A 27719-nucleotide genomic window follows, 5' to 3' on the forward strand; every position below is an offset into this window, starting at 1 on the left:
GTAGATCTGCTGGGTTATTGTGTGTTTTGTACTCTGCAGAAACACGGGGCAGTTTCATGGCACAGCGATGAACTTTAGCTGAGCTCATTCAGGTAATCAGGTACCAATAAAATGCTAATTAGACAAACCATGTCAGCGCAACTACAGCAAGTAAGACGGCTTTATGTTAGAGTTGAACTATGTGGGGTCTGGAGTGGTTTACTGCTGCCTTGGATCACTTACAAGTACAGCACCAACAGTTTAGAATCGTGAAAAAGTTCAATATTTCTGTCCCTCATTTCAGAAAGTGAAATTGATAAATTATATAGATCCATCAGACATAAAGTGACATACAGAGGTTGGACAATGAAACTGAAACACCTGTCATTTTAGTGTGGGAGGTTTCATGGCTAAATTGGACCAGCCTGGTAGCCAGTCTTCATTGATTGCACATTGCACCAGTAAGAGCAGAGTGTGAAGGTTCAATTAGCAGGGTAAGAGCACAGTTTTGATCAAAATATTGAAATGCACACAACATTATGGGTGACATACCAGAGTTCAAAAGAGGACAAATTGTTGGTGCACGTCTTGCTGGCGCATCTGTGACCAAGACAGCAAGTCTTTGTGATGTATCAAGAGCCACGGTATCCAAGGTAATGTCAGCATACCACCAAGAAGGACGAACCACATCCAACAGGATTAACTGTGGACGCAAGAGGAAGCTGTCTGAAAGGGATGTTCGGTGAAGTTGAACATCTCCCATGGCCTGCACAGTCACCAGATCTAAATATTATTGAGCCACTTTGGGGTGTTTTGGAGGAGCGAGTCAGGAAACATTTTCCTCCACCAGTATCACGTAGTGACCTGGCCACTATCCTGCAAGAAGAATGGCTTAAAATCCCTCTGACCACTGTGCAGGACTTGTATATGTCATTCCCAAGATGAATTGATGCTGTATTGGCTGCAAAAGGAGGCCCTACACCATACTAATAAATTATTGTGGTCTAAAACCAGGTGTTTCACTTTCATTGTCCAACCCCTGTATTTCAGCCTTAATTTCTTGAAGTTTTGATGATTCTGGCTTCCAGAGAATGAAAACCTAAAATTCAGTGTCTCAGAAAATTAGAATATTGTGAAAAAATGAAATACTGAAAACTCATGGTGTCCCGCCCCCATACCAGCTAATTAACTCCAAACTCAGACTGCTCTTTCACAGGGAGAATGAGACTCTAAAGCTCATTGCTAAAGAAGCTGGTTGTTCACAGAGAGCTGTGTTCAGTCATATTCATAGAAAGTTGAGTGGAAGGAAAAAGTGTGGTAGGTCTGTGGTTGTAAAGTGATTCTGTGACATGAAGCATCCCCGACGTTTCGCTGCAGCTCATGTGGTAGAGCTCAGTCTGCAAACACACCCAGTGACATGAACATCTACACACATGAGATGTCATGCAGTCATCACCATCATCATCATCCCAGTCATTGCAGCCACACCACAGCTCAGAGCGGATCAGATGGTTCTGTCCCATCGCCGTGGTAACAATGTCGCTGTAGCAGAACCTAATGTTTGTTTTTGTTTTGGTTTACAGCTTTTCCAGATCCACGGGTCCCGCATGTAGAACCTCGGGACGCCCTAGGAGTGGTACCTCCATTGGTTCCATCACCTGGCTGTCATCAGAACTTCTATATGAACTGGATCAGCTGTAGCAATATGCTTCAAAACATTTTCTGTGTAATTTTATGTAGCTAGCCAAAGGGCAGTAATGGGGCTTAGTAAATCAGAACCAAAGATTCACATGACAGCTGGCTAAACCCAAGTGCAGAACCCTGAGGTGACAGAATCGGACCTCTGCCCTCAGAGAGCTCACTGAGAGGCTGGTTCGGTGCCGCTGAGGAGTGACTGACAGTGTGAAGGATTGAGCAGCATCTGCATCATGACTCTTCCTACTGTGGCATCTGTCAGTTGTCTCCATCTTCACTCCACCCAGGGATGAAGCAGAACTTCCCTATTTTTATTCATGCTACACCAAATACAGTCACGATAGAAAAGTAAGTACACCTGCTTTTAACTTGTTCATTTGGCTCCTACCTGGGGTTGAAATTGGACAGAAAAAACCTGTAAAAGTACAAGAAGAACTGACAGGTGTGTGAAACATTTCAGCTACTGAACCACAGGCTTTCTCCTCAGTTTTCACACACCCCGCCTCAACATTAATGATAAATAAGAAAATATTGTACAGTTTTCAGTTTCCCTGAGGTTGCATCTACCTGATTGTAACACCTTCCAACACCCGCCCCTTTCGTCATGACGATACGAGTGGCAGCACCCTCATGTCTCTTTGGGCTGCTGTACCCTGGACTGACAGTGATCAGACTCATGGTCTTCCTCACAACTAGTCTGACTTTTAAGGCTTAAGTTCACATCTTTACCAGCGATGCCAATAATTATGGTATGTTTTTTTAAGCCTAACTTTTGCCAAAGTTCAAAGGGAAATCTAGAAACATCATCATAACTGAACAAAATGTATATTGAATAAAGAACAGGAAGGTCTAGGCTGCTGGAAGCAAACAAGGGATGTTTTAAAACCCACAGCAGAAGGAGATCATCTCTGCTCCTCAGACGTCTTGTTAGGTGTTATGTGATCTCCTGCTGTTGCACCTACAGACCACTGCAGGCAGTTAAGGTACCAATTAGAGACAATCCAGACTTCAAATCATGTCTTCGTGTTTGTCTGTAGATCAGTTGTGTGTAAAACTAGAAGCAGAGCTCCAGTATCTGTAGGATCCTTAAACCAGTAGATGTTAGAATAGTTGATTTATACTTTAAGAACGTGCAGATGATAATCGTTAGTAAGGGGGCACATATGTCAGCATTGACATCGGTATCAGCCGATCAATCTTTGACCTCCTGCTGTCGCACCGACTGACCTGAGGAGGTCGGCCATGTGGTTTTTGTCTGGCCATGTGACAGTGGTGCAGCACAGTATTGTGGGTAGTTTAAATGAAGCAGAGAAGTAATGTCAGCAGTGCGATCGTTTTTTCACTATGTTGAAATGGTAGGAAAATGTGGTGTTAATATCAGATATCGATATTGGCCCAAGTCTTCCTATCGGTGCATCCCTAAAGCGTGACAGGATGACAGAGGTGCGGCCATCTTTGTTATGTCCAGTCTTTCTAATTTGGATCGCTCAGTGCCTTGAGTTAAAGCAGGAAGACTGGCCCAACATGTTCATAGTTGAATGAATCATTTTCCAGTCTGGCAGGATTTGTTACTTCTCTTATTATTTGGATGAAATGGGTGCATGACGACTTTATTTTTGTTAATATATTTTATTTTTTTTAATCTTTGTGTGGATGAGTGTGGTCTTTATATGAGCCGTTTTTCTACTTTAAAACAACAGTCTGTATGAATGAGAACCATCAGGTTTTCTTATTAGTTTAAGTTTACCTGTATGTTCTTTCTCCTCTGGACTTTACTGGTGCAGCTCAATAAATTAGACCATCAGCATGAAGTTAATTTATTTCAGTAACTAAATGGCACACAGGGTTTATTTTGGTTACTCTTGATGGTTCTAGCTTACAGTTCCACATAAAATAAAGAGTCTAGAATAGAGAAATATTCTGTTAGGGCCTGTATACTCATGGGCAGTACCGGCTTTTGTCCAGCAGGTGTCACTAACACCCTCCATAAAGGTAAGTCAAAGGAGATCTTAAAGAAGCTGGCAGTTCGCAGTGCTGTATCCAAGCTCATTCAAGGAAAATTCAGTGGAAGGAAAACGTTTGGTAGAAGTCCTAACAAGCTGAAGGTTGCTATCAAAGGCTGGGACTCCAGAACCTGAATCTATATATGTTTCCCTTTTTTAATTAAATTACTAAAACATCTTTTCGATGATCTCATTTATTGAGATGCACCTCTAATTTTACAAACCTCTCGTTGCATGTCGTATTACTTTGGATGGACACGTTGTCGGCATAATTTCTGTTTGGTGGTTTCTGCTGTTTCACCATGTTTTCATTTAACATCTGAAGCAGAAAGGTCCACCTAGTGTTGCACTACTGTGCAGAAAAACCCACCTGATGTATCAGTCTAGACCTCTATCTCGATGCGGGACTTTGTTTGATCTGGTCCCTTCAGGGCCGGGATGCATTTTATTTCTCTGAAGCAATGTGACACATAAAATGTACCCCTCTGATAAACCTGTACTGGCTTTAGGTAACGCTGTGTTTTAATGTGCTGTGTTTCATCAGGATCTGAATATCTTCCAGCACAACAGGAAGTTAGCTCTTTTTTTTATTTACTGTCTGATTGTTACTGTTGCCTACAAAAATAAAGATTTCTTTGGTTTAAGACGAATGTTTTTTTTAATCATTTCCTCCCGTTACAAAGATCCAACAGTCCGACTGAGAAAGGCTGTTATCACAATAGTCATTAAAGATGCATTGATGTAAAAGGAGAGCAGTTAACGTACAAAAATAGAAGAATATAGGCAGTTAAGCCTCAATTCTTAAACATTTTATAAAATGTTCACATGCAGGAAACAGCATCTAATGATTAATATTAACCTTCACCTGCTCATTAAAGGCTTTAAGCTCTTAAAATAACTAATTTAAAAAATGTCCACCATCTTGGTTCCTCCATTCTTCTCCTCCAGGCTCACTTCTTGCTTTAGTTTGAGTAGTCCAACATCACAAAGCTGAGACTGCATCGGTTTACAGGAAGGTGCTGAGGGTGTTGTCCACGGTGGCCAGTTGCAGATACTCAGGGTGTCCGTCTTCAGAATCCACCTCAGATTCCCGGCCTTTGTCATCTTCATCCGCACCTGTATGCACCTTCCTCCTCCGCACGGAGCCTCGTTTGCGACGCTCCAGACATGCCAGGATCATGTGGGCGAGATCTTGCTGCAGGCGCTGGACATTCTCTCTGCAAGGGGGGAGGGGACATTATAAAGCATCGATCAGAGATTGGTGAACTTTGACCTGGAAGTACCAATTTTAAATTAGAAGCAGAGGTGATGTCCCACTGTGTGAGAGAGGAGGCTGATACCCTGGAATGTCCCCACCGAGGGACAAATGAAGGGTTATTTTATTCCATGGTAATACCATATCAGTTGAGGAAATCTTACATTTCACTTTTGATTTGCAGGAATTTCATTTGCTGAAAGAGCAGCATAAAAGTGAACTGCCTAGCTTTTCTCCCTGAACATATTCCACAGCAGTATCCAGCTTCATTGCCAGAGATTGGGTCGGTGTCCGTGAACAATCAGAGAGGATCATCAGGTCTGACCTTCCCTCCATCTAGGACTTGTACAGGTCTTTGCAGGCTCCGTACATTCTGGATATAAACTGGTTCTGATTCGAACCCCCTCTTTTCCTTCAACTGAACTTCTCTCAGTATGTGTTCACCTGAACCAGGGTTCCCAGCAAGGCTACTGGGGTTCAAAAAGTTTTGAAATGATTTATCTTCATGGCACTTTGACAGGGGTGTGTAAACTTTTTAGGTCCTCTGTGTCTGTTTGCTCACGTTGTGGGTGGAGTAGGTAGGTCGTAGTCTACCCCAGTTTCTCCCATCAACCAGTAGGTCGTCTCTGTACCTTTACCCTGAGGACAGAAGCAGACATATTTATTCCCAGTTAGGACTTATGGAACCAGAGTTTGTCTGAAACCTCTCCCAGCTGCACCGACTGCTTCACTGCATTTGATGAAGAGGCCAGTGTTTACCTTCAGGTACGTTTCTCCTCTGATCTCGTACTCGAACTTGCAGTCTGTCCTCTGCAGGATGTGTATGGTGGGTTCGCTGACGTGGATCCGTAGGGCTGCAGGATGATAACCAAGCAGAAATTAGGTGAAATGAACCTAACCGGGTTCTCTGGTCGCCTCAGTAACTTGACTAGATGTTTCAGTGAGAGATAAATGTGGAGTAACATGAGCAGAGGGAATCGCTGCAGGAAATGTCAGTTTCAATCGGTTTACTCATTAACTGCCTGTATGAGTGCATGTGTCTGCTCTGCTCACGGTGTCCTGAAGACTCCATCCGAGACGCTGTGTTGACCGTGTCACCGAATAAACAGTATCTGGGCATCTTCATGCCCACGACACCGGCTGCACATGGACCTGGACACACCAGATGTTCAGTGAGCTTCCAGGAGGAAACTAAACTAAGGACACGAAGACTGGAAACGTGTTGTTTACCTGAGTGTATGCCAATCCGTATCCACACAGAGATGCTGGGCAGATGTCGGAGCTGGAAGGTTCCCATGAAGGACAAGATGTCCAGCGCCATGCGGCAGATGTCCACCGCGTGTCTGTTCCCGTTCCTCCTTGGCAGACCGGAGGCAACCATGTAGGCATCACCAATTGTCTCCACCTGACCGGAAATTCAAAGATTCAGTTCAAGTCCAGTTTTTGTTCGGGACAGAAAAGATGTTTTCCTGACATCCCTCTCAAACAACCATCCGGCATTTAGATAGCGTCTAATGGTTGTCATGAAGACCTGGTGACCCCAAGATGCCACTCTCTGCTTAAAATAAGCTGTGGTCCTCATCCAGCCTTGTTCCAGTTGTTTTAATTGCTTTAGTTACTGCTCATGGGTTAGTTTCCTGTTTTAAGAAGATCAACGTTAAACTGCCTTTTATGAAATGGATGTTCTGTTGTCTTTCCCATTTTGCAGAGAGGTTAAAAGAAATAGACTTCGCAGTCATGCCATATTGGTCAGCCACAGAAATAGAAAGCCACAGCTTCTATTTAAAGCTCCTAGACACTCGGATTAACTTAAAATAGCAACAACAACAAAATCTCAGGTAAATTTATTTTATAGAAAATAAATGTGAATGAATTCTTAACATGAGATTTTCTCCTCTGAATAAATGTAAAAGGTGTTTTTTTTCTCGTCTTCATCAGCTAACATATGTGGAGGTGACCCGTATCTGGTACCTTGTAAACGTCGTGGTGGTCCACGATGCTGTCGAAGCCCTTGTAGATGTCGTTGAGCATGTCCACGACCTCCATGGGTGTGCTGTACTGGCACAGGGTGGTGAAGCCCACTATGTCGCTGAAATAAATGGTCACTTCGTCGAACAGCTCTGGCTCCACCACACCGGTCTCCTTCAGGCTCTTCACCACTGGCCTTCATTCACGGACAGATGAAAAACACAGAAACCAGCAGTTCTCAACGGGTCTGCTGTTTGGCTTCACTTGTCCTGGTTCTACATGTTTATGGGATGTTGCTTACAGGGATGGCTTCTGTAACTAAATATTTTAATCCTTTTTCTATGACTTCATTTTATCTCCTTACCTTGGATGAATGTATGAGATGTATCGTTAATACATTAATGTTCAATAGGTTAAATAATGTCCCCATCTGAACAAACTGACCTAGGAAGCAGCATGAAGTTGAGGAAGTGGGCCCGATCCCTCTCGGCTTTGTACAGGGCTGTTCTCTCCTCCACCAGGTGTTCCAGGTTTCTGGAATAGTTCTGCAGTCTTCGGATCATGTGGTCCATATAGCTCTCATTGGCCTGGTTGTGAATTTTACTAAGAGAGGAACCTTGTTTTAATCAAGCCAAGCAGAAAGATCCAATCAGTTTCTCAGACAGGCAACACGGAGAGCAAGAGGTTACCTGATGTTCTTCTCCAGGCAGTTCTCCACTTTCTTAAAGTCGGGTCTCCTTTCAGGATCTTCATCCCAGCAGCTTTTTATCAACATGTATACCTGAGGAACGGAGATGATATGAGCTTAAAGAAAACATCAATCACTGAGAGGAAGCACCGGTAAATTGGCTGGTTTACAAACCAACCTCTAGTTCTTTTTCTGAAGCCATCTTGACGTCAAGATCAGGTCTGAAGCAAGATGTCATCACCATGGATAACTTCTCTGTAAGAAGACACCTTCATTCAGCACAAGCAGTGCTTTGGGGAAGTTCATGTCATTAATTAAACTGAAGATTGTAGATAGGCCAGGGGGGGAAGACTGGTTTCACACCTGATCTGCTGGAGCAGGACTTGGTGTAGAAGGTGCTCTTCCTCAGAACAATCTCCTGAGAGATGATGGCAAAGCTGTAGACGTCTCCTTTCTGAGAAGTACCCTGGTTCCTGAGGTGCTCTGGAGCTGTCCACAGATCTGAGAAGAAGACAAAGGGCAGAAGATGAACAGAAACATGGAGCCAGGTGTGTTGTCAGTAGCTGGCCTCTGGTAGCTGTGGTTTTACCTTTGCTGCTGCTGAGGAAGGAATTGCAACCAAAATCTGTGATCTTGACCACCATGCGATTGTCCAACACACAGTTGGTGGACTTGAGGCGGCCGTGCACCTGGATGTTGCTGGCGTGGAGGTAGGACATGCCCTGCAAAGAGAAGACATGTACCACGCTGAAGAAGAAAGGAGCAAATAGGTTCTCCAGAGGAGGAAGAAAAGAAATTTACACTGAATAAAAAAGACACAGATATGTTTGATGACATCTGCTGGCGGTCAGAGGGAACTGCAGCATTTTTACTTTATTAATCTTCAAGCATTTCTATAATCTTCTGTGAGTCTTAATTTGACCCTCAATTGATTTAAATGATACTAATACAATTTCAGATTTAGGCATTGATCAATATTTATGAGGAAATTATTGATAATTGTATGTTAAATATTAATACGTTATATAGTAGGTCTAACAGCTATGTCTGACGGATGTGGACTTCTATTGTGAGGAGATCTGGTCGGGTAGATGCATGTGTCACAGGTGAAGCTGAGTTTAGGAGGAGGAACTACTAATATCTGCTGACAAACTCCAAATAACTTTATGAATAATAAACATAAAGAGTCTGTGTTGCATAGTTTTGACTTGGCAGAAAATGATACATGTTCTGTTGACAAATAGAAATCCATTGGGTTTGTCTTCAGGCCAGAACCACGTGCTGCTGCAGTTCCAGCTGTAAATCTATTGGGGTCTTTGTTTGAATGGATGATTTTCTTCCAGGATTGTCCTGGATTTAGCTCCATCCATCTTTCTGACCTTCTGAAAGACCAGCTTCCTGACCCCCACAGCATAATGCTGCCGCCACCATGTATTACAGTAGGCATGGTATCTTCAGAGTGATGTGCAGTGTTAGTTTTCTGCCACCTATAATGTTTTGCATGTAGATCTAATTAAGATCTAATTATGGTCTTAATTAACACGCTTTCTTTCACATGTTTGTTGTGGCTCCCCACCTGGATTGTGGCAACTGCAAGCAAACCTCCCATGTCTTTTTTCTTGGAGTGCACAAAGATCTCTGCAGCTCCTCCAGAGGTACCGTGGTCCACTTGGCTGTTTCTCTGATTAATGCTCTCCTTACCCAGCCTGTCAGTTTAGGTGGACCTGCATGTCTTGGTAGGTGTGCAGGTGGTCCATCCTCTCTCCATGCTCAGATAATGGATTGAACAGAGCTCTGGGAGATGTTCAAAGTTTGGCATAATGTTGTAGAACTTAGTCCTGCTTTAAACTGAACCAGAACTTTCTCCTGACTTGTCTGCTGTGGTCCTTGGTCTTTATGATGCTGGTTGTTCTCCGATGTTCTCTAGCAAACCTCTGAGGCCAGAAACAGAACCTCTGCAGTTATCCTAACACAGAGCTGGACACAGCTGGTTAGCAAATTTGCTAAATCTTCCATCAGGAACCTTGGTGTAACCTTTGACTCTGCTTTCTCCTTAGATACCCACATCAAATCTCTGGTTCACTCTTGTTTTTATCATTTACGGAACCTTGCTAAGTTAAGTCCCATTGTGTCACGTTCTGAACTTGAGATTACTATCCATGCATTCATTTCCTCACGTTTGGATTATTGTAATACTTTATTTACCTGTCTTAGCAAAAACTACCTGGAACGTCTCCAGGTTGTTGAGAATGCTGCTGCTAGACTTCTGACAAAATCTTCTAAGTATTCCCACTCCACACCGTTACTCATCCAGCTGCACTGGCTCCCCATTAAATTCAGAGCTCAGTTTAAGATTCTGGTCCTGACTTATAGAGATCTTCATGGTCAAGCCCCAACTTATATCAGTGAACTCTTATATCCGTACATTCCCCCCAGGTCTCTGAGGTCATGTGATAAAGTCCTACTGGCTGTACATCACACAAGGCTGAAAACTAAGGGTGATAAAGCTTTTGCAACAGTAGCTCCCCGTCTCTGGAACTCTATCTCCTTCTGTATAAGGACTGCGGATTCGGTGGTGTCTTTTAAAAAACAGCTAAAAACTCATCTTTTTAGGCTTGCGTTTGGTTAGTTTATTTTTGATTTTATCTTATCTTCTTCTATTTTACATTTATAAATATATTATTCCAATTGTACTTTGTATTAGTGTTGTGAAGCACTTTGTGATCTGTGTCTTGAGAGGTGCTATATAAATAAAATTTTACTTACTTACTTAGTAATTAGGTGACTTCTGAAGGTAACTGGTTGTACTGGATTTTATGTAGGGGTGTTGAAGTAAAGGGGGCTGAATATGTAGGGCAGTTTTCAGATTTTTGTCTGTGTTTCGTTTTCTTTCACCTCACAGTTATGCACCATTTGGAGTTGCTCTGTCACATAAAACACAAGGAGGGATGTGGTGGCAACATTACACATAGAAAAAGGTTTAGGTGGTATGAATACTTTGTAAGGTATTATAAAAGAGCCCACATCATCCATGACGCTGTTTATGGCTGTTGTTATTGATTAAGCCTCTCGTTTCGCTCCTTTATGACTCAAAGCTTGTCTTTCATCTGCAGGGCAGCGGCTACATGGTCCCAGTCACCCATTAGGCCATAAATTGTGTACTGTCTCTGAGCTGTGGGTTGCATATCTGTGTTAGCGACGGTCAGACAAGCCAAGTCTCACCTTTGCAATGTCATACATGACGGAGATTTTGAACTCCCAGTCCATGAAGGTGTCCTCTGGGTACGAGACCTTGTCGCTCAGCACATACTGGAGAAAGGTGATGAAACATGTGTGATTTCTGCCATTTACTCCTGTTCTTATAAAAACACGAGCCCAAGTGGATGTGGTGGTGCCATACGTACCCTGACTGACCCCCGCTCTCCATACTCAAACACGCCAAACACACCCTCATCAAACCTGACCGTGCCATAAAACTTTGTGAGGTTGTAATAATCGATGTGCAGAAGCTGCCAGGAAAAGGTAACGAGACAGGGCACACTGGTGACTTTGACAAATATTAACAAAGAAGCCATTAAAATCTGAACACGCCCAAAAGCATGCTGAGACATGAGACCAATACAAGAGCACAAAACCAGGTCCAGCTGGGTCCTCATCTCACCGCATTGAGCTCCATTATCTGGGTTTTGTTGAAGTTCCCGTCTGAATTCTTCAGCTCCTTCAGAATCACAATCTAAGAATCAGAGCAGAACCAGAACTCTTATTTATCTGCATGTTGTGTTCAGGGGAAACAAACTTTAAAAACTACTCCGTTTAACTACCTTCTTGTCGTAGAACGCACGACGGATCTGGAGTTTCTTCTGCTCCCTTTCATCTTCTATCTGAAAATCAGTTAGCAGAATCATTTCCATAACTGTAAAAACATTCAGCGTTTATTTATTCACCCCTGGTGAAGATCCAATCACTCATCGAGATAGGAAAACATTGAGTTTAGTTAGCAAAATAATTGCTTTTAACCAAACTACAGATGTACACTTAATAACAATTACTACAAAATACACGTGACAAAGCCTTTTTATTAGTTACATTTCTCTCATTGTCTAGAGGTTTTAGTTATTAATCCCTGAGTTTTTAATATGACCTGATGCAGGGCATGTTTCTCTCTACTCCTTAAAATGGGAAAGACAAGAGAGCAAGCCATTCAAGTAAAGCCTGAAACAAGCTAAGGGGTGTTTTTATTTTCATACACCAAGAAATGGCTGCAAGAGAACAGTTACAACCACCCCGACCCTAACATGGCCGTATCTACAGTCAGAGGAAGAATGACAACATTTAAATTGACAAAGAAAACTGGACGAGAACCCAAGTTTATCTAAAACACCTTAACAAAGAGGAAGAAATAAAAAATAACCAATCAACTCTAACCATCCTTAGACATCATCAACCAATTGTTTTTGTGGGATGTAAAAGGGAACCTGTGGGGAGAGCTGAAGGGTGGAGTTCATAGCAGAGGACCCAAGATGATTTTGTTTTATTATGAGACAAATTTATTTTTATCTTTTACCAAGAAGCCAATAAATGTGGAGGCTGCAGTATAATGGAGACATTAAATGATCCAGCAGCTTGATCTGGTTCTTGTATTCTAATGTTTAACAGCTCATTCACCTTTAATGAGATTATGTTGTGTTCGCTGTCGAGCAGAGTAACGAGGTCAGAGTTGATGTGGGACCAACGCTTCCTGAGAAGCCGATCTTTCCTGTTCTGTCTAAAAATAACACACCAGGAAAGTAAAACATCTGCACCAATCTCCTGTAAGGTTCACCAATATGCTGTTAACATAAATACTTACATTTATCCTATCAAGTCATACATCACATTTTACATTAAGAAATATTTCTTATTATCAGGTTAAAAGGATAACCTGCCTCTTCATAATCTCAGCTCTCTTTACCAGAACAAACACCTGTGCAACAACTCACCTGTAGAAAACAAATGCGATGGTGGCCACGGTAACTACCATGACACCCAGCACAGCCACAATGATGTTATGAATAGCAGGGACTGAAAGAGTCAAAGTATAAAAACAAGCAATCAGTTCCTGCAGCAGAGAGACTAAGCTCTGCAGAAAAGAGCAGATTCCTGAGAAGGGTGAGAGGTCACTCGCTCTGTTTGATCAGCAGCTTCATGTTTGTCTCACTGAATAAAATCCACCTGTATTCATGCTAATGCAGGTGAATGGATCATCTACAGTGACCCCCGGTGTTTCAGTAAGTTCAAAGCTACACTGATTACTGCCAGATCTTCTTGCATCCTCCACATTCCGGTGGAAAAACACAAACTCACCATTTCTGAAGTTCAGATGCTCACACAGGTTCTTCAAACTGCAGTCTTGCTTGCTTTATACCATAAGTTCTCCTATGTTTATCTTATTTCTCCATTTTCAGATAGAAGCGGTCAAATTCAGTGTGAATTAATGTCTGAAAGTGATTCCAAGCAGCCTTAGGTCTTAAAACAGACAGATCCTGTTTGTTTTAGGTTTTTATGTTTTACTTTCTGCTCAGCCAGGTTTTTTGTTCAGTTCATTTTCATTAGATTCCTTCTGTTTAGTTTGTGTTCATTTTTTGGTTAGATGTGTTTAGATTATATTTCCTTGTGTTAATGTCTTTTAGTTCAGTCTCGTTGTTTAGTTGCTTCAGCTCATTTAGATGTGTTTTGGTTACCTCCCTGTAATTCCTGCTCATTTGTGTGAATTAGTTATTCTCCCTCTGTATTGTTTAGGCTCCCTGGTCCCCAGCTGTCTCACGTTCTTCTAATTAGCTCCTCTCCCAGTTCATTGGTCCACGCTCCACTTCCCTCAGTATTTAAGCTCTCTGGTTTTCATTGTTTGTCACTGGTTCCTCTTGTTGTCACTCTGGTTGTTACCCTGACTGCTACCTAGTCCATGTCATTCTCGTGCCTGAGTTCCTGTACCTGATAAAACTGTAAGTTTGTGGTTCATTAAATCCTGTCCACTACACGCTGCATTTGGGTCCTACCTCAACACGCATCAAGATGTTACCCTGAACCTTTATCCCCCAGAATGTAATTGCACTGAACCTCCGAACCTTCTTGGGCTGTTTGCTGTCTGGGTTTTGGAGCATTTATATAACAAGCATCTTTTTAGGTGCTCCTCTTCAGTAGTTTCTGTTTCCAGAATCATTGAAGGAGCTTCACTTGGGCCACAATAAGCTACAATTAGCCTGGAAATCTGTTAACTTCCTCTTGGTCAGCAGGAATCCTCAGATTGTTCAAACTTGATAATTGCTAATGCATTCCTTTGTGCCTCTAATATAAATGCTGTAAAAACACTGAGAATAATGGCTTCAAAAATTGTTACTTTAACTGCAGGATTTACTTTCTGGGTCTTCACAAAAGGTAGAAAATGGATGTCCAAGAATTAAAATCTGTTACAAACCCATTAGATATTTTGTTTCATCATGGGTTATAATCTGTCATAGCGGAGTCAACTGCACCAAACGGGGATCAGAACCAAAGAGAGTGTAGCTAATACAAAATCCTCATTTCAATGCACACACATGCAATTGTTTGTTTACAGGTTTGAAATGGAGGAGGAGGGATAAACTGGTGAAGGGGCAAATGATCTCTGAACTGGGAAATTTCAACCAATCCAAAGTGTTTGGCACCCTCTTATCAAAGAGGCTCCTCCCCTAGGGTTCAGGGTAATATCAAAGGTACCTCGCAACTAGGGCTGTTTTCTAGGCTAAATCTCTAAACCCTTGAAAAGATAAAGTAACTAAACAAACAGTTAAAAAGGTTGATGGTTCTGGTGGACAAATAACATAAAATAGAGATAACTAATACACTCTTGAGATCAGTTTGAGCTCTTCATAATGTGTTATCAGGTGAAGAAGTGTCTTTACAGCACCTAAAATCTTAGAACAATAAAATCTCTGTCACTGGCACCTTTCCCACATCTTCATACATGTTTGCTAAATGTTTCTCCTTATGAGTTTAGTGCCACATAATAGCATCTCCAGTTGGTACTTCACCTGTTAGTTACACCGAACAGGTGTCGCATGTGTTTGCTTGCAGGTGAGCAGTTAATGATTACCGCTCATGACGCAGTCACAGTGTGTGTGTTTTTCAGGTTTACCGCGGTATGGTTTGAAATCAGGAAGCTTTTTTCCCCAGACGAAGTCTGGATCCTTGTCCACCATTAGCGTCTTGTTGTACTCGGTGTTGAAGATGAATAAAACTTTGTACTGTGGAGAAAATAACTTGAATTATTAACTTGGTGGTTTAGAAAAATTTCTGGCTCGTGTCTGTAACTCTAGATTTAAAAGATCTCTTAAGTTGTTATTCAATCACTCTTTATCATTTAAATCTCAAACTTAACATGGGATTTATCCTGATAATGAGTTCTGTACTCCTTTAGTTAAAGACAGAACAATGAAATGATCTGATTTAGAGAAAACAGATGAAGAAGTGTTGAGGATAAAGAGGACGTTACCTTGTTGTTATTTGTGGTGTAAATGACTGAAAGGTTCACATCCCTGTCTCCATAAATGTCCAGTTTATATTCTCCTGCAATTCCTGCAAACACACCAACACGAGGTTCTGATGGGCTGTGGAGCAGGGTTGCATCATGATTTAAAACATTAACACCAGAAACGGTCGGACATGAAGTGAGAAGAGCACAGTTTCTCCTCACAGCAGCTGGTGGTACCAACAGGCTCCAACACATCATCTCCTCATCATATCAGAGAAAAACACCAAACAAGTGACAGCAGAAGACAACCTCCCTCTGTCCGACCTGACAGGCCCAGCTGCACCTCTTAGGACCACCACAGACTGTCAGGAAGCTGGAAACTGCAAGGTGCAACATCTACAAGCAGTAGCCTCAGATGTTTTAATGTAAGGAACTACATTTGTGACAAATAGAAGAATAATCCTTCATGTTTACCCTTAAAGGAGGTGTTTCTGAAGTAATTCACATTCACAAAGACCATTTCTTGAATCTCTGTCTGATTGCTGGCAGCGATCTCTCTCATCACTCGTCCTAAATGCAGCACTGAGTCGTAGTACGCAGCCATGTAGTCATTCATCTGCAGAGAGAGCATCACATGACTGGAGCCACAAAGAAGTGTTTGCACGCTCAGCTGGAAGGTCAATGAATGTTTCTGTTGGTGCTTTAGTTATTTTTTAATCTTCATTAAAATCAACCCAAAACGCAGCAGATCCTTCTAGAGGATTAAAGTAAAATCACTTTTTCGTTATCAACCCATTACAGATTGGAAAAACAAACGTGGTGTTTCCTCACTGTGTTGTTATCTTTGAGGTCCGAGTTGATGACGTACTCCCTGGTGTCGGGCATGGTCACCACCAGCACGTTCTTCATTTCTGGCAGCGATGATGAGTTGATGTAGTACACATCACTGCGTCAAGGCAGGACAATGCAGTTAAACTCTGTAGACGGTACATTTAATCAATAAATCTGTGCCTTCCTGCTGAAAGGGGCATGTTGGAACAGTGCTGTCAATATTATTAATAGGGGATAAATCCAGAGATAAGCTTTTACTGCACGCCCATGCTGTTCCTGATAGTTTGATAATAAATAAGCAGAAGCTTTCCTGAGAAAGATGCTATCTGGAAGGCAGCTGCCTTCATAGATTCAGAAATGATTTATTACATAGTTCTGTAAATAACTTTTCTACAAACAATAAATTACTAAATGTATTCACTGATCATCCTTCTCACACAGATGAACCTGAATGACATCTAATGCTTAACATACAGGGTTTATAGTCATAGTGGCTCATAGTTTCTGCTCAACCTCACTCATCCATGTCTTTATGGACCTCACTTTGTGCTGTGATGCTCAGTCATGGACAGGAAGGGACCGCCCCATTTGGTCTACTTTATCTACTCTCCACAACTACAGCCTTTAGTTTTCCTTGCATTCCTTGATACCACTATTTTTCTGATAACGTTGCAATAAATATTAATCACTGTTTCAGCTACGGGAGGCCCGATCTGCTTGGTACCGGAATCCGTGATAGGCTACCTGTGGCTGAAGTTCCAGGTGTCCTACAGATCATTGTTCTTGCAGTGTAACTTGGTATAACTGAGGCTGGTCTGCTGTATTAGTGTGCAGTTCTGTGTTCTGCTGCAATGCCCTGTAGGGCTGTTTGGTTCTGGTATGGCTCTCTGGTTGGAGCCACACACTCTGGTATAGGCCGTGTGATAGGTTGTGTGCTCCCTTTACCCATTTTAAATAATAAAGATTTATTTGTTACAACTTTGTACTCCAATCATTACACCCATTTCCAGCTAAAGCGAGTGTTAACTTTGTGTTAACCCAAATCGGCTGCAGAAATTATTATTGAGACAAACGTTTTTACAATCACAATATTATTGTAGATCATATAGCACTGATAGAAGATAGCACGATATTTTATTGCACAACAAGGCCTGTTCTAAAGGGACTCTGACAACAAGAAGAAAAGCTCTGGATCAGGACTTTTCTAGTATCAGCTTTTGTCTTGTTTTCTAATTATGTTTGCACTTTAATCAAAGAATCGCATTGCTCTGCTACACTGCATATTAAACAGTAATGTAAATGCAACAGAAATTAACAGATAAGAGAGAGAAATAAAAGTTGGAGATATGAAAAGAGGTTTCGGTGAAATCAGGACTGACTTGTACAGATCAATGAGGATAAACAGGAAATCACTGCTGTCTGCTGCTTTGGAGCCATTTTTCACCTCCAGTAAATCCATCACTGAACCGCACACGATGAACACTGCAAACAATAAAGAGGGTCATACGTAACTGTAAAGTAGGACAGTGCATGGAGGCATGACTAGAGTATCAAGCCCTGATTTCCATAAAAATTTCCAATTCAACCTTGGAACCAGTTAATGCTTAAACCAAAGAGGCTTGTTTTATAGCTGCCTTGTGTGAAATAATCAAGAGTTCAGGTGTCAACAGCTGCTGAAACATTTGCCAACAAGTTAGAAACACTGATCACAAATTTAGATTTAACCCATTACTGCCTTCATTTATTTAGTTATATAAAATATTTATTTAAATTGCATTTATTCAATTTAATTCAGTTTATTTATATAGCGCCAATTCACAACACGTCGTCTCAAGGTTCTTCACAACAGTCAGGTTCATACATTCCAATTAATCCTAATCATTGAACAGTTCAGTCAGATTCAGTTATTTATTCAAATTGGATAAAAAGTTTTTCTATCTAAGGAAACCCAGCAGATTGCATCCAGTCAGTGACTTGCAGCATTCACTCCTCCTGGATGAGCATGTAGAGACAGTGGACAGTCACTGGTGTTGACTTTGCAGCAATCCCTCATACTGAGCATGCATGTAGCGACAGTGGAGAGGAAAAACTCCCTTTTAACAGGAAGAAACCTCCAACAGAACCAGAACCAGGCTCAGTGTGAGCGGCCATCTGCCACGACCGACTGGAGGTTTGAGAGAACAGAGCAGAGACACAAAAAGAACAAAGAAGCACTGATCCAGGAGTACTTTCTATGGGAAGGAAAAGTAAATGTTAATGGATGTAGCTCCTTTAGTGGTTTCATCTAGAAAGAAAGAACAGATAAACTCTGATCCAGTTTTCAAGGTTAGAGTCTGAAAGAGAGAACATAGAGTTAGTTACAGTAGAAGCTCAGTCAGTAGCCATGTCTAGGAGAGAGAAAGGGTTAAACACTGAAAGACAGGGCCATGTGGATCATCTGTAGAAGGTGAGCATTAAGTTGTTGCCAGCAGAAGCTCAGACGATTCCCCTCTCCAGAAAGGTGTCACAGGTAGACACAGAGTCAGGCCAGGTGTAGCTTCTAGGAAGAGAAAAGAGAGAACAAAGTTAAAAGCTGAAATAACAGCAAATAATGCAAAATTGGAGAGTAGTGTGAGAATGTAGCGAAGAGGGTGAAAGTGGTCGTTATGTCCTCCAGCAGCCTAAGCTTATAGCAGCATAACTACACAGATAGTTTCAGATTCTTTCAGATTCTTTAGTTAATCGGCGCTTATTTACAACAATGTCGTCTCAAGGAACCTCACAAAGGGTCCCACTGATGGTTATTGTTATACTAAAAACTACAATGATTGGGATACCTCCCTCTGTCAGACTGATTATAACCATTGGAAAGTAGATGATAAATTAAATAGACTTGAATATAGCCCACACAATATATCTAAATATGAATGCAGGAATGATGCAAATTAGAGATATTAGGCATAATCAGTAAGGGTATAACGGAACACAAAAATCCTGATTTGGTACATATTTGGATTTTAAAGTCATGTTTGATATGTTTTCAGTATGCTTCAATCAAGTTTTTATTGTGTTCTAAAACGTAGGAAAGTGTAGAATTGACTGGAGATTTGGTTGGCTTTATTCAATAAATAAAACAGTATAAGCAGGCATAGCCAATGTGTTCAGGTAGAAAACAACGCTGTTTTGGTACATGCACTACCGAACCAGCAGGGCTGTACTTGATATTTTCCATATGAATACATGTACCGTTACACCCCAAATAATTAGGCATAATGATTAAACTAACTGAACTTCAGTGAAGTGTATTCAAACTATTAGCTATTGCTAAATAGGGTTTTGAAACTAAGGTTAGGTCAATTGAATTATGTTTCATTACCGCAGTATTTTCAACACAACTTTAGTGTAAAACTAAAATCACACCTGGATGTCATTCATACTTTGACCAGTAGATGGTTGGAAAGTGCATTCAGTACGATCCAAGGTATGCGATGAACATGCATCGACAGGCAATTTGGCTACAATTATACCGTAAGCACTTTGAGGTCGTTTCCATGACAACAGCCAAAGGCTACAGTAATCTTGTAAATGCTGTATTTATATGGAACCTTCACTTAATTTCATGTTCATAACTCTTGAGAGTTGCCTTAGTAAATCTTCAGCCCTCGTTCTGATGTGTCCCAGAAATCAACTTACGGTTGGACATCCTTTCCGTCTGTGACTTGACTACGTCTCCCACTTCTTCAGGTTTGTGCAGAATACTTTTTGAAATGTTTGGGGTGAATCCGTCATTGGCTCCCAGAGCGTTGATATACCTGAAGAAGCAATTCACAATAAACCTTTTCTATTGAAAAGCAGAGAACTGTACGTTACTTTACTGTTAAATTTATTTCAAACAAGCTCTGTTGTTAATTTCCCTGCTAGCGTAGGTTCTGGAGCAGGGCCATACCTCAACCACACCTATAACTTCCAAGCTTTCTAATTATTCCTACCTCACGTATTCATCTTCGTCTCTCTTCTCTCCCTTCCAGGGGATCACTTCATCCCTCGTCTCTTCCTCCTTCATACCTTTACCCTCATCCATCTTGTCCTAATTCCTGGCCTCATTCTTTGTATCTATTCCCTCTCCTCTTTGTTCTAGGTTCCATCTGGGGGGTCCCAAGCTGGCTCAGGAAAAGTCAGATCCCCAAGACCGTATCCCTATGCTGAGTCTCCAGGCCTCCCTCAACAAGTCTCCCCAGATGATGCATCATCACATCCTATCTGACTCATCTCCAGATGATGAACAAAAGGCTAAACTAAAGCAAATGTCTGAACTAACCACCCTGTCTATGTTCTGAGTATCACTTTTGAGATATGGATCATGACCAAAAGAACAACTTTCCACAAACAAGGAACTGTTACTCTGTGGGGGGCTGGGCTTAGTATGACAGAGAGGATAAGGGGGTTCCATCATCCAGGGGGAAGCTTTGCTTCTTCTCAGCAAAGGGAGTTAACTGAGGTGGTTCCGGTATCAAATCAGGATGCCTCCCAAGGGCTTCCCTTTCAAGGTTTCTTGAGCTTTTCCCACTGTGAGGAAACCCCGAACTTTCTGAAGAGACCATATGTCTCTTTTACACTTGGAATGCCTCGGGATCCGACTACAGGTAGCTAAAGAGTTTCACTTGGGACAAAACGAAGATTGTACACATAAGCTTAAGCGACCATTGTTTTGTGGTGATTACAGCAACTCCTTAAGCCATACCACAGAAATATTGAAATCTGACACTACAGTTGAAGCCAGATCTTTACATACGCTGAAAAAAAATGTTTTTTTGTAGGTCTATAACTCTGAGTTTGATTCCTGATATCTAGATAGATAGAATAAAGCCTGAATTTCACATTAACTCCTGTTTAAAGTTATAGACAACATCCCAGTACCTGTACCTGTAGACACCATACATCGAAGCAACATGAAGCTGCCACTGCCGTGCTTCGCTGTGGGTACAGGGTTATTGAAGTGATAAAAAGTTCTGGGTTTGTGCTGTCAAAAATCTCAGTTTTGGTGCATCGGACCACCTGCTCCCATAGATTTGTTGATGGATTTTCTCCTGTTTCACTCCCAGAAAAGAAAAATCCTGTTTTGTCTGGTCTTTTTGGGTTGTGTCATCTCTTTCCTATGAACATCAGGGTCTGATGAGACTTCCCCCCATGTTTTTAGTGTGGAGCTATGAAAGATGAAATACAAACAAACCATCTGGTGCCAGAGAGGCTGACAGAGTCATATCAGAAGTAAGCTGGTTCCTTCATACTTTCTCTTCACCTGTTTTGGCCCATTTGTTTTATAAAAATGTGTTACCATCATACAAAACCACAACAATGCATTTAAATTCAGGTTGAAATTCAGAAACTATAGCCTAAAAACTAAATGCTGTGTTTATGCCGTTAGGATAGAAGTTGCGGGAAGTTGTAGGAAACAACGTCGTGGAGAGCTGCTATCCTGCAACTTATTGATGCATCCCTTCTCCATAACACCTGAATAGAATGAATGTCTCGTTTCCAGGCTTCTGCAGAGCTGGATGAATGGCTGCTGATGAGGGAAATCAGCCATTTTATCCAAGTCTGCTGGAGCAGGGATGGATCTAAAAGTTCTTGAATTGGGCATCCCTGGCTTAAGCTAGAATTAGCCTTTCCTGCTGATTACTTAGCACAAGCTAAAGCTAGCTATGTTTAACATTCACACATTGACCAAAGAACTGGTCAAACACTTAAAAAGTGAAGTTTAAATGGGTCAATTGATTTGCTTTAATATTATTCAGTGAGTTGTCAGCCTCTAAGCTGGAGGTCATGCCTGACTCGCTCCTCCAAAACACCCCAAAGTGGCTCAATTATATTTAGATCTGGTGACTGTGCAGGTCATGGGAGATGTTCAACTTCACTTTCATGTTCATCAAACCAATCTTTCACCAGTCTTGCTGTGTGTATTGGTGCATTGTCATCCTACCATCAAGCATACCACCAAGAAGGACGAACCACATCCAACAGGATTAACTGTGGACGCAAGAGGAAGCTGTCTGAAAGGGATGTTCGGGTGCTAACCCGGATTGTATCCAAAAAACATAAAACCACGGCTGCCCAAATCACGGCAGAATTAAATGTGCACCTCAACTCTCCTGTTTCCACCAGAACTGTCCGTCGGGAGCTCCACAGGGTCAATATACACGGCCGGGCTGCTATAGCCAAACCTTTGGTGAGTCATGCCAATGCCAAACGTCGGTTTCAATGGTGCAAGGAGTGCAAATCTTGGGCTGTGGACAATGTGAAACATGTATTGTTCTCTGATGAGTCGACCTTTACTGTTTTCCCCACATCCAAGAGAGTTACGGTGTGGAGAAGCCCCAAAGAAGCGTACCACCCAGACTGTTGCATGCCCAGAGTGAAGCATGGGGGTGGATCAGTGATGGTTTAGGCTGCCATATCATGGCATTCCCTTGGCCCAATACTTGTGCTAGATGGGCGCGTCACTGCCAAGGACTACCGAACCATTCTTGAGGACCATGTGCATCCAATGGTTCAAACATAGTATCCTGAAGGTGGTGCCGTGTATCAGGATGACAATGCACCAATACACACAGCAAGACTGGTGAAAGATTGGTTTGATGAACATGAAAGTGAAGTTGAACATCTCCCATGGCCTGCACAGTCACCAGATCTAAATATTATTGAGACACTTTGGGGTGTTTTGGAGGAGCGAGTCAGGAAACGTTTTCCTCCACTAGTATCATGTAGTGACCTGGCCACTATCCTGCAAGAAGAATGGCTTAAAATCCCTCTGACCACTGTGCAGGACTTGTATATGTCATTCCCAAGACGAATTGACGCTGTATTGGCCGCAAAAGGAGGCCCTACATCATACTAATAAATTATTGTGGTCTAAAACCAGGTGTTTCAGTTTCATTGTACAACCCCTGTATGTCTATATAGAGAGAGAGGGGTATATGCAATATAAAATAAAGAATAAATAAATATATATATAAAAAAGAACAGAACAACAGGAAGAAATGTGGCAAATAAATGAATAGATTAAAAAATATATGTACAGCAACAAAAAGTATATGTAAGACAATATGAATAGTGCAATTATCTATAGCAGCAGGATGTTCACAGTGACCATGTAGAGTGGAGCTAGCTTTTCAGTCTGTTAACTAGACAAGGAGCCTGCAGGAAAAAGTTTTGCTTTTATTTAATCAGATTAAAATTATTTTGTAATCTCTTGTAAACATAAATTGTTGCGTATTAGGTTAAACACATCGGAAACAATGTTGAAACGGTAGGATATGAGCTTTATCAAGGGAATCCTGCCCACAATGGATGTTTACACAATTAGCATTTTCGCAAATTTAAATTTTTTTTTTCATAAACAAAACTTAAATTGTTGAGTTGAACATACACAAAAACATTTCTTGATGCTTCTTGGCTTATAATTTTGAGTTCTGCAAAGTTTTCTTTTTTTTTACAGTGTAGTTTAAGTAAGTCAGTGTCACAAAGCGTAATCAGCTAGAACCTGACTCCATCTGGTGAAATCAGTGCAAGCTGTTACTTTGGATACTATGCTGAGTGATGAAAGCTGAAACTATGTATATTTGAGACTCTAATTTTGAAGTAAAAAATGAAGAAGTTCTTGATTTGCTCTGTTGTTGTAACTGAATCCTTATTTAAATTTGAAGTGATGACTGAGTAACATCTAAATGCCACTGACCAAAAGCAGTCCTCCGTGTTGTTGAGCTTTTTGTAGATATAGGCAGTCTTCCACTGGGGTTTGATGATGTCTTCGTGCTCCCAGAAGTGGAAGAAAAAGTCAGTGATCTTCCGTGCTGGAGGCAGAACCCGCAGCAAGTTTAGGGCGTGATCACAGGAAGGACCAAAGCTACCCGCCGAGATGATGGGCGTGCTGAGGTTAAAGCCTTTTTCTGCACTGACATTACAGAAGGTAAACCAGACAAAACATACAAGAGAAAATGAGGCAGCCAAACTCATTGTGGGACATCTAAACAACCTCTCCAGAAATAAACAGTGGATGGGTCCTTTGGGAAAGAAATGTCACTTACTCAACTAATGGGAACGTTGCAAAGGTGCAGGTTGGTCCGAGCACAGCACAGCCGAGTTTACCTGTAACCTGCAGAAGAAAACAGCTGTTTCTAACCAGGTGTTTGCCTTTTACTATAACCCAGGAGCTAAACTGGGATATGCAAATGATACAGTTTCATTCCATGCTTTCATGTCTTGGTTGTCTAGGTTTTCAGTAATGCCCACGGTCACTGTAACGGCTTTGTAAGTGGCCGTCAGAACCTTCCTCAATATTTTCACACCATTTCCAGTATTTCTCCATGTTCTGCTACAAAGCTGTCAGACTTAGCAGTAATCTTTAAAACGGGTTTTCTCGGGCTTTCTGGAGGTCTTTTAAAGTTTCTTTGAACTTTGGTCGAACTTTTTCCCTCATTTTCTCTCCCAAAATAATTTGACAAAGACTTCTGCACTAAAGGCTGCAGAATTGACTTGGACTCAGAACAAGTTTTTATCTCCTGTAAAGAAGAGTGAAAGAAAGCCGGTCTGTGAGCTCCAGAGTGTTTTACTGTGAAAGGATGAGCTTGGTTATCAGCCAGTGATTTTGGTGGATTATTATGGGATGGTAATAGCTCTTTACAACCTGTACATGTCAGCTGTAGCTTCATAATAATGACCACATGAATGTTTCTCCAATTGAACGCTGAATGAAATGTCTTTGGATCATTAGGAACAAAATAAACGTAACTGACTTCCAACCTTCTCTCACTGCTAAGTTGGCTGCTACATTACAATGACACTTCCTGCTGGAAATATCAAAATAAAAGCACTTCCTGTACTGTTCATTCAGAAGTTTAAAACTTTACTTCCTAGACTTTCTCTCATTCATTATGTTGTGATGTATACCTTAAATTTGAACATCTTTACTATTTAGAATTGAGAACACAGGTTTTAATGTAGATTTAGAAAATGGTTTTTCAGTATTATTAAAACTCCAGCTCAGAGCGAGGAGGAGAAAACTCTCCAGACCAGATTTAGTGAAACATCTAACAGACAATGTAAAGACAGGGAGAAACAGCTGTTAACGTATCATTACAAAGACAGAAAAGCAGAAATTCATCATGAGCAGGTTTTAATCTGTGTCAAATAAATTCCTGTTTATGTTTCTAATGGGGTAAATATTACATTTGATTAATTTTCAAAATAATGTGAAGCAGTCATTAGCAGAATTTTGCATTCTGAATTTAATGATTAAGACATAAGTGTTTATGAAAATATAGTTTAAGGTATTACTTAATGTTAAAAATCTTAAAATGTGTGGTAATTTAGGCCTGAGGACAAACAGGTCACGGTTGGATTCCTAACCTAAAGCAATGCAGGGTTATAAATTACCTGGATGTTGTGGATTTGGTGAGAAAATGTTTATTTCGGCCATTAAAGACATGAACTGGGAGTAGAGACTCACCGTTAGTTTGTGCAGTTTCTCCACCGCCTCACATGCACTGCTACTGCAGCCTCTTTGGCTGTAAATGGTGGTGTTAAAACCTTCAAAGTTGGCTGTGAGATTAAATCCAGCTCCTTTATGGTGGTGATGTTGGCAGAAACAAAATAGATCAGTTAATTCATGCAGATTTCCTCTGAACAATAAAGACTGCTTTACATCTACAATGTCGTGCAACTAAAATTGTGCTCCTGAAATCTAGCAAGTAAAATTGGAATATATCCTTGCTGTTTTTAAAGGTATTACTCACATTTATACTCACTGGCTTTTAATACAGTGTGAGTGTTTTTTTTATTTTTATCTCTTATAGTGTTTGTATTGAATTATCATTTATTAATTTTTGTGTGCAGCTCTTTGGCCAACGGCAATTGTTCTTAAATCTGCTATATAAATAAATTAGATTTGATTACTGGCAAAGCAGAGGATGAAAATGATCAAACTGAATCATTGTTTCTCGGAAGTAATACTGACTCTTTAACTGTACTTCTGTAAACCCAACCTTTGTGATTACAAGTGCTCTTGGTGGCCCCCTGCTGATTTGGGACCCCAAGCAGCTCATTAGTTTGCTTGTTCCTTGGGCCGAGGTGTTAGGTTTTCATTTGTGTTCATGTTCTTCAGCATTTTTCCTGTTTATTATGTTCTATAGGTTTTGCCATATTCTGTTTTTTATTGCTGCCGTTTGGGTTTTGCTGATCAGTTCATTTCCTTGTGCTCATTGTTGTTGGGTGTTCATTACTTTGTGTTTATCTTGTGACCCTTTCCTCTTCTTGATTAGCTCCATTCATGTTTATTTGTCTTTTCTCTCTTTCTCTGCTCTTTATTTCTGTCTCAGCTGCTCCACATCCCCGCTGGTTTTTCTGCCTTCTCTCTGGTTTCAATCCCTCTGTTGCTCTGTGTTCCCCTTATTCCTTCTTATTAAATATTCCAATAGATTTATGCTCTGCTATTTGTTTGAGTGCTTAAAAACCTAATCAAGATATTTATTGCACACACTATATTATACCTTATCAGTTTATCCTGATGAAATAACAGTGTGTGATTTATATAACTCGCTGTGGTAGATTTGCCTATGAAAACAGACAGATAACAGCTAATAAAAGCTAAAGAAATGATCCCGAAAAGCCAAATTCACTTTAAAGAAACAGAAAACTTTGTGGGCAACGTCTATGAAGTTTGATCTGTTTCTCTCCTATAAAATGAATAAAGGCAGCAGTAAACCTGCAGGCAGACCCCAAAGGGCGTCATTCACACATGATGATCATTTTATTAAACATCAGTATATTTGTTTCTGTTCTCATTTACCTTCTGCAGAACCAATAGCTGTATCGTCCGCTATTGCTTTCAGGATTTGTTTCTTCACATACTTCAGGCTCCAGGGAGACTCATCGTCCTCCAGCAGGATCACATTGATGGTGATCCCATTCATACACTGTCTGCTGCCTCGACACAAAGCAGCAACAACCCCAAAGGTGAACAACAGCAGCCACCAGCTGCATGGGCTCATTTTCCCGTCTGAAGTCAGGACAGATAAATCTGAGCAGCTACAAAGAATCCATGGTACGTCGGAGAAATTGTCTGATCCACCACAGAAGAAGGTGGCTACTGCTTGAACCAAATCCTGGTTTTCCTCTCCAGGTTGCTTGCTCCTCAGATTCACTCTTCCTCGGTTCCTCTGAGCCGCCCTTTCCTGGACGTCACGTTAATATTCAACTTTTGAAGTCCAAGAGGCAGGGCTTGAAACCTTCTCAGTGTTGTTGTGCAAAGGTCCCTGAATAATTGGCTCCTCACTGATAAACACAAAGAACAGATGTTAATGGTTTTAAATGAGGCAGCAAAAGATCCTGCAGTAACCGGCTTTTTAAAGGAAGTTGTTCAAATTAGTGTTTAAGTCAGGGAACATCAATAAAAACGCTTAAAAAGAGCTTAAAAGTTAATGTTTTGTGTAAAAATATCTCTTTGACATGGCATTTAGTATGATTTTATTTTATGGATCAATTTCTACACAAGGTTTAATTATTAGAATAAAGATCCAGGAGAGCTTCTTCAGTGGTGTGCGGATGTGTTGGTTTTGAACTCTGCACAAAGATAACAAAAAAGGAACAACCTGGCTGTTTAATGCGGTCATAAAATCAATCTGACAGTGCTGGCGATGATCATTTATCATTAAATTGTTCAAGGTGTCAAATCTTGGCCCAGTAACGGTGGGAAGAACAGATGGAGCAACAAAACCTCCTAGTCTGTTTACCTCTGAACATCTTCTTAACACTTTTAAACCACATGTTCATTTCTTT

The 27719-nt window shown here is 41.1% G+C and overlaps 2 protein-coding genes across 6 annotated transcripts in view; one reads left to right on the top strand and one right to left on the bottom strand.

The window, feature by feature from the left end:
• The window catches only part of kctd17 (potassium channel tetramerization domain containing 17), a 44081-nt gene extending 39760 nt beyond the window's left edge, over window positions 1-4321 (top strand). For all 5 annotated transcript variants that reach the window (XM_047378021.1, XM_047378020.1, XM_047378025.1 and 2 more), the window contains one exon: window positions 1563-4321. Coding sequence is in view for 1 of the 5 variants with exons in the window: in XM_047378025.1 (XP_047233981.1) it covers window positions 1563-1592 (30 nt within the window). In the remaining 4 variants the exon portion in view is untranslated. The remainder of the gene's footprint in view (window positions 1-1562) is intronic.
• gucy2cb (guanylate cyclase 2Cb) lies at window positions 4317-27085 on the bottom strand. The gene is made up of 26 exons (XM_047378015.1): window positions 26731-27085; window positions 25393-25505; window positions 23972-24039; window positions 23623-23838; window positions 19581-19699; window positions 17288-17390; window positions 15909-16023; window positions 15552-15693; window positions 15099-15181; window positions 14742-14850; window positions 12568-12649; window positions 12254-12353; window positions 11410-11469; window positions 11250-11321; window positions 10993-11097; window positions 10811-10897; window positions 8178-8310; window positions 7952-8089; window positions 7767-7843; window positions 7590-7681; window positions 7345-7503; window positions 6904-7096; window positions 5986-6337; window positions 5692-5786; window positions 5495-5571; window positions 4317-4894 (listed from the first exon to the last, which is right to left on the bottom strand). Exons 1-26 carry the CDS (start codon window positions 26930-26932, stop codon window positions 4684-4686), a joined length of 3303 nt encoding a protein of 1100 aa, XP_047233971.1. The 5' UTR covers window positions 26933-27085; the 3' UTR covers window positions 4317-4683.
• Window positions 27086-27719: the final 634 nt, after the last annotated feature.

Source organism: Girardinichthys multiradiatus, chromosome 10 (genome assembly GCF_021462225.1).
Source record: "Girardinichthys multiradiatus isolate DD_20200921_A chromosome 10, DD_fGirMul_XY1, whole genome shotgun sequence".
NCBI classification, from domain to species: domain Eukaryota; kingdom Metazoa; phylum Chordata; class Actinopteri; order Cyprinodontiformes; family Goodeidae; genus Girardinichthys; species Girardinichthys multiradiatus.

Coding starts and splice junctions, on each gene's coding strand:
- gucy2cb (XM_047378015.1), bottom strand. CDS start 26,932: ATGAGCCCATGCAGCTGGTGGCTGCTGTTGTTCACCTTTGGGGTTGTT. Junction 14,851..15,098: donor ACACCACAAATAACAACAAG/GTAACGTCCTCT, acceptor TTTTCTCCACAG/TACAAAGTTTTATTCATCTT. Junction 6,338..6,903: donor ACCACCACGACGTTTACAAG/GTACCAGATACG, acceptor ATTTCCGGTCAG/GTGGAGACAATTGGTGATGC.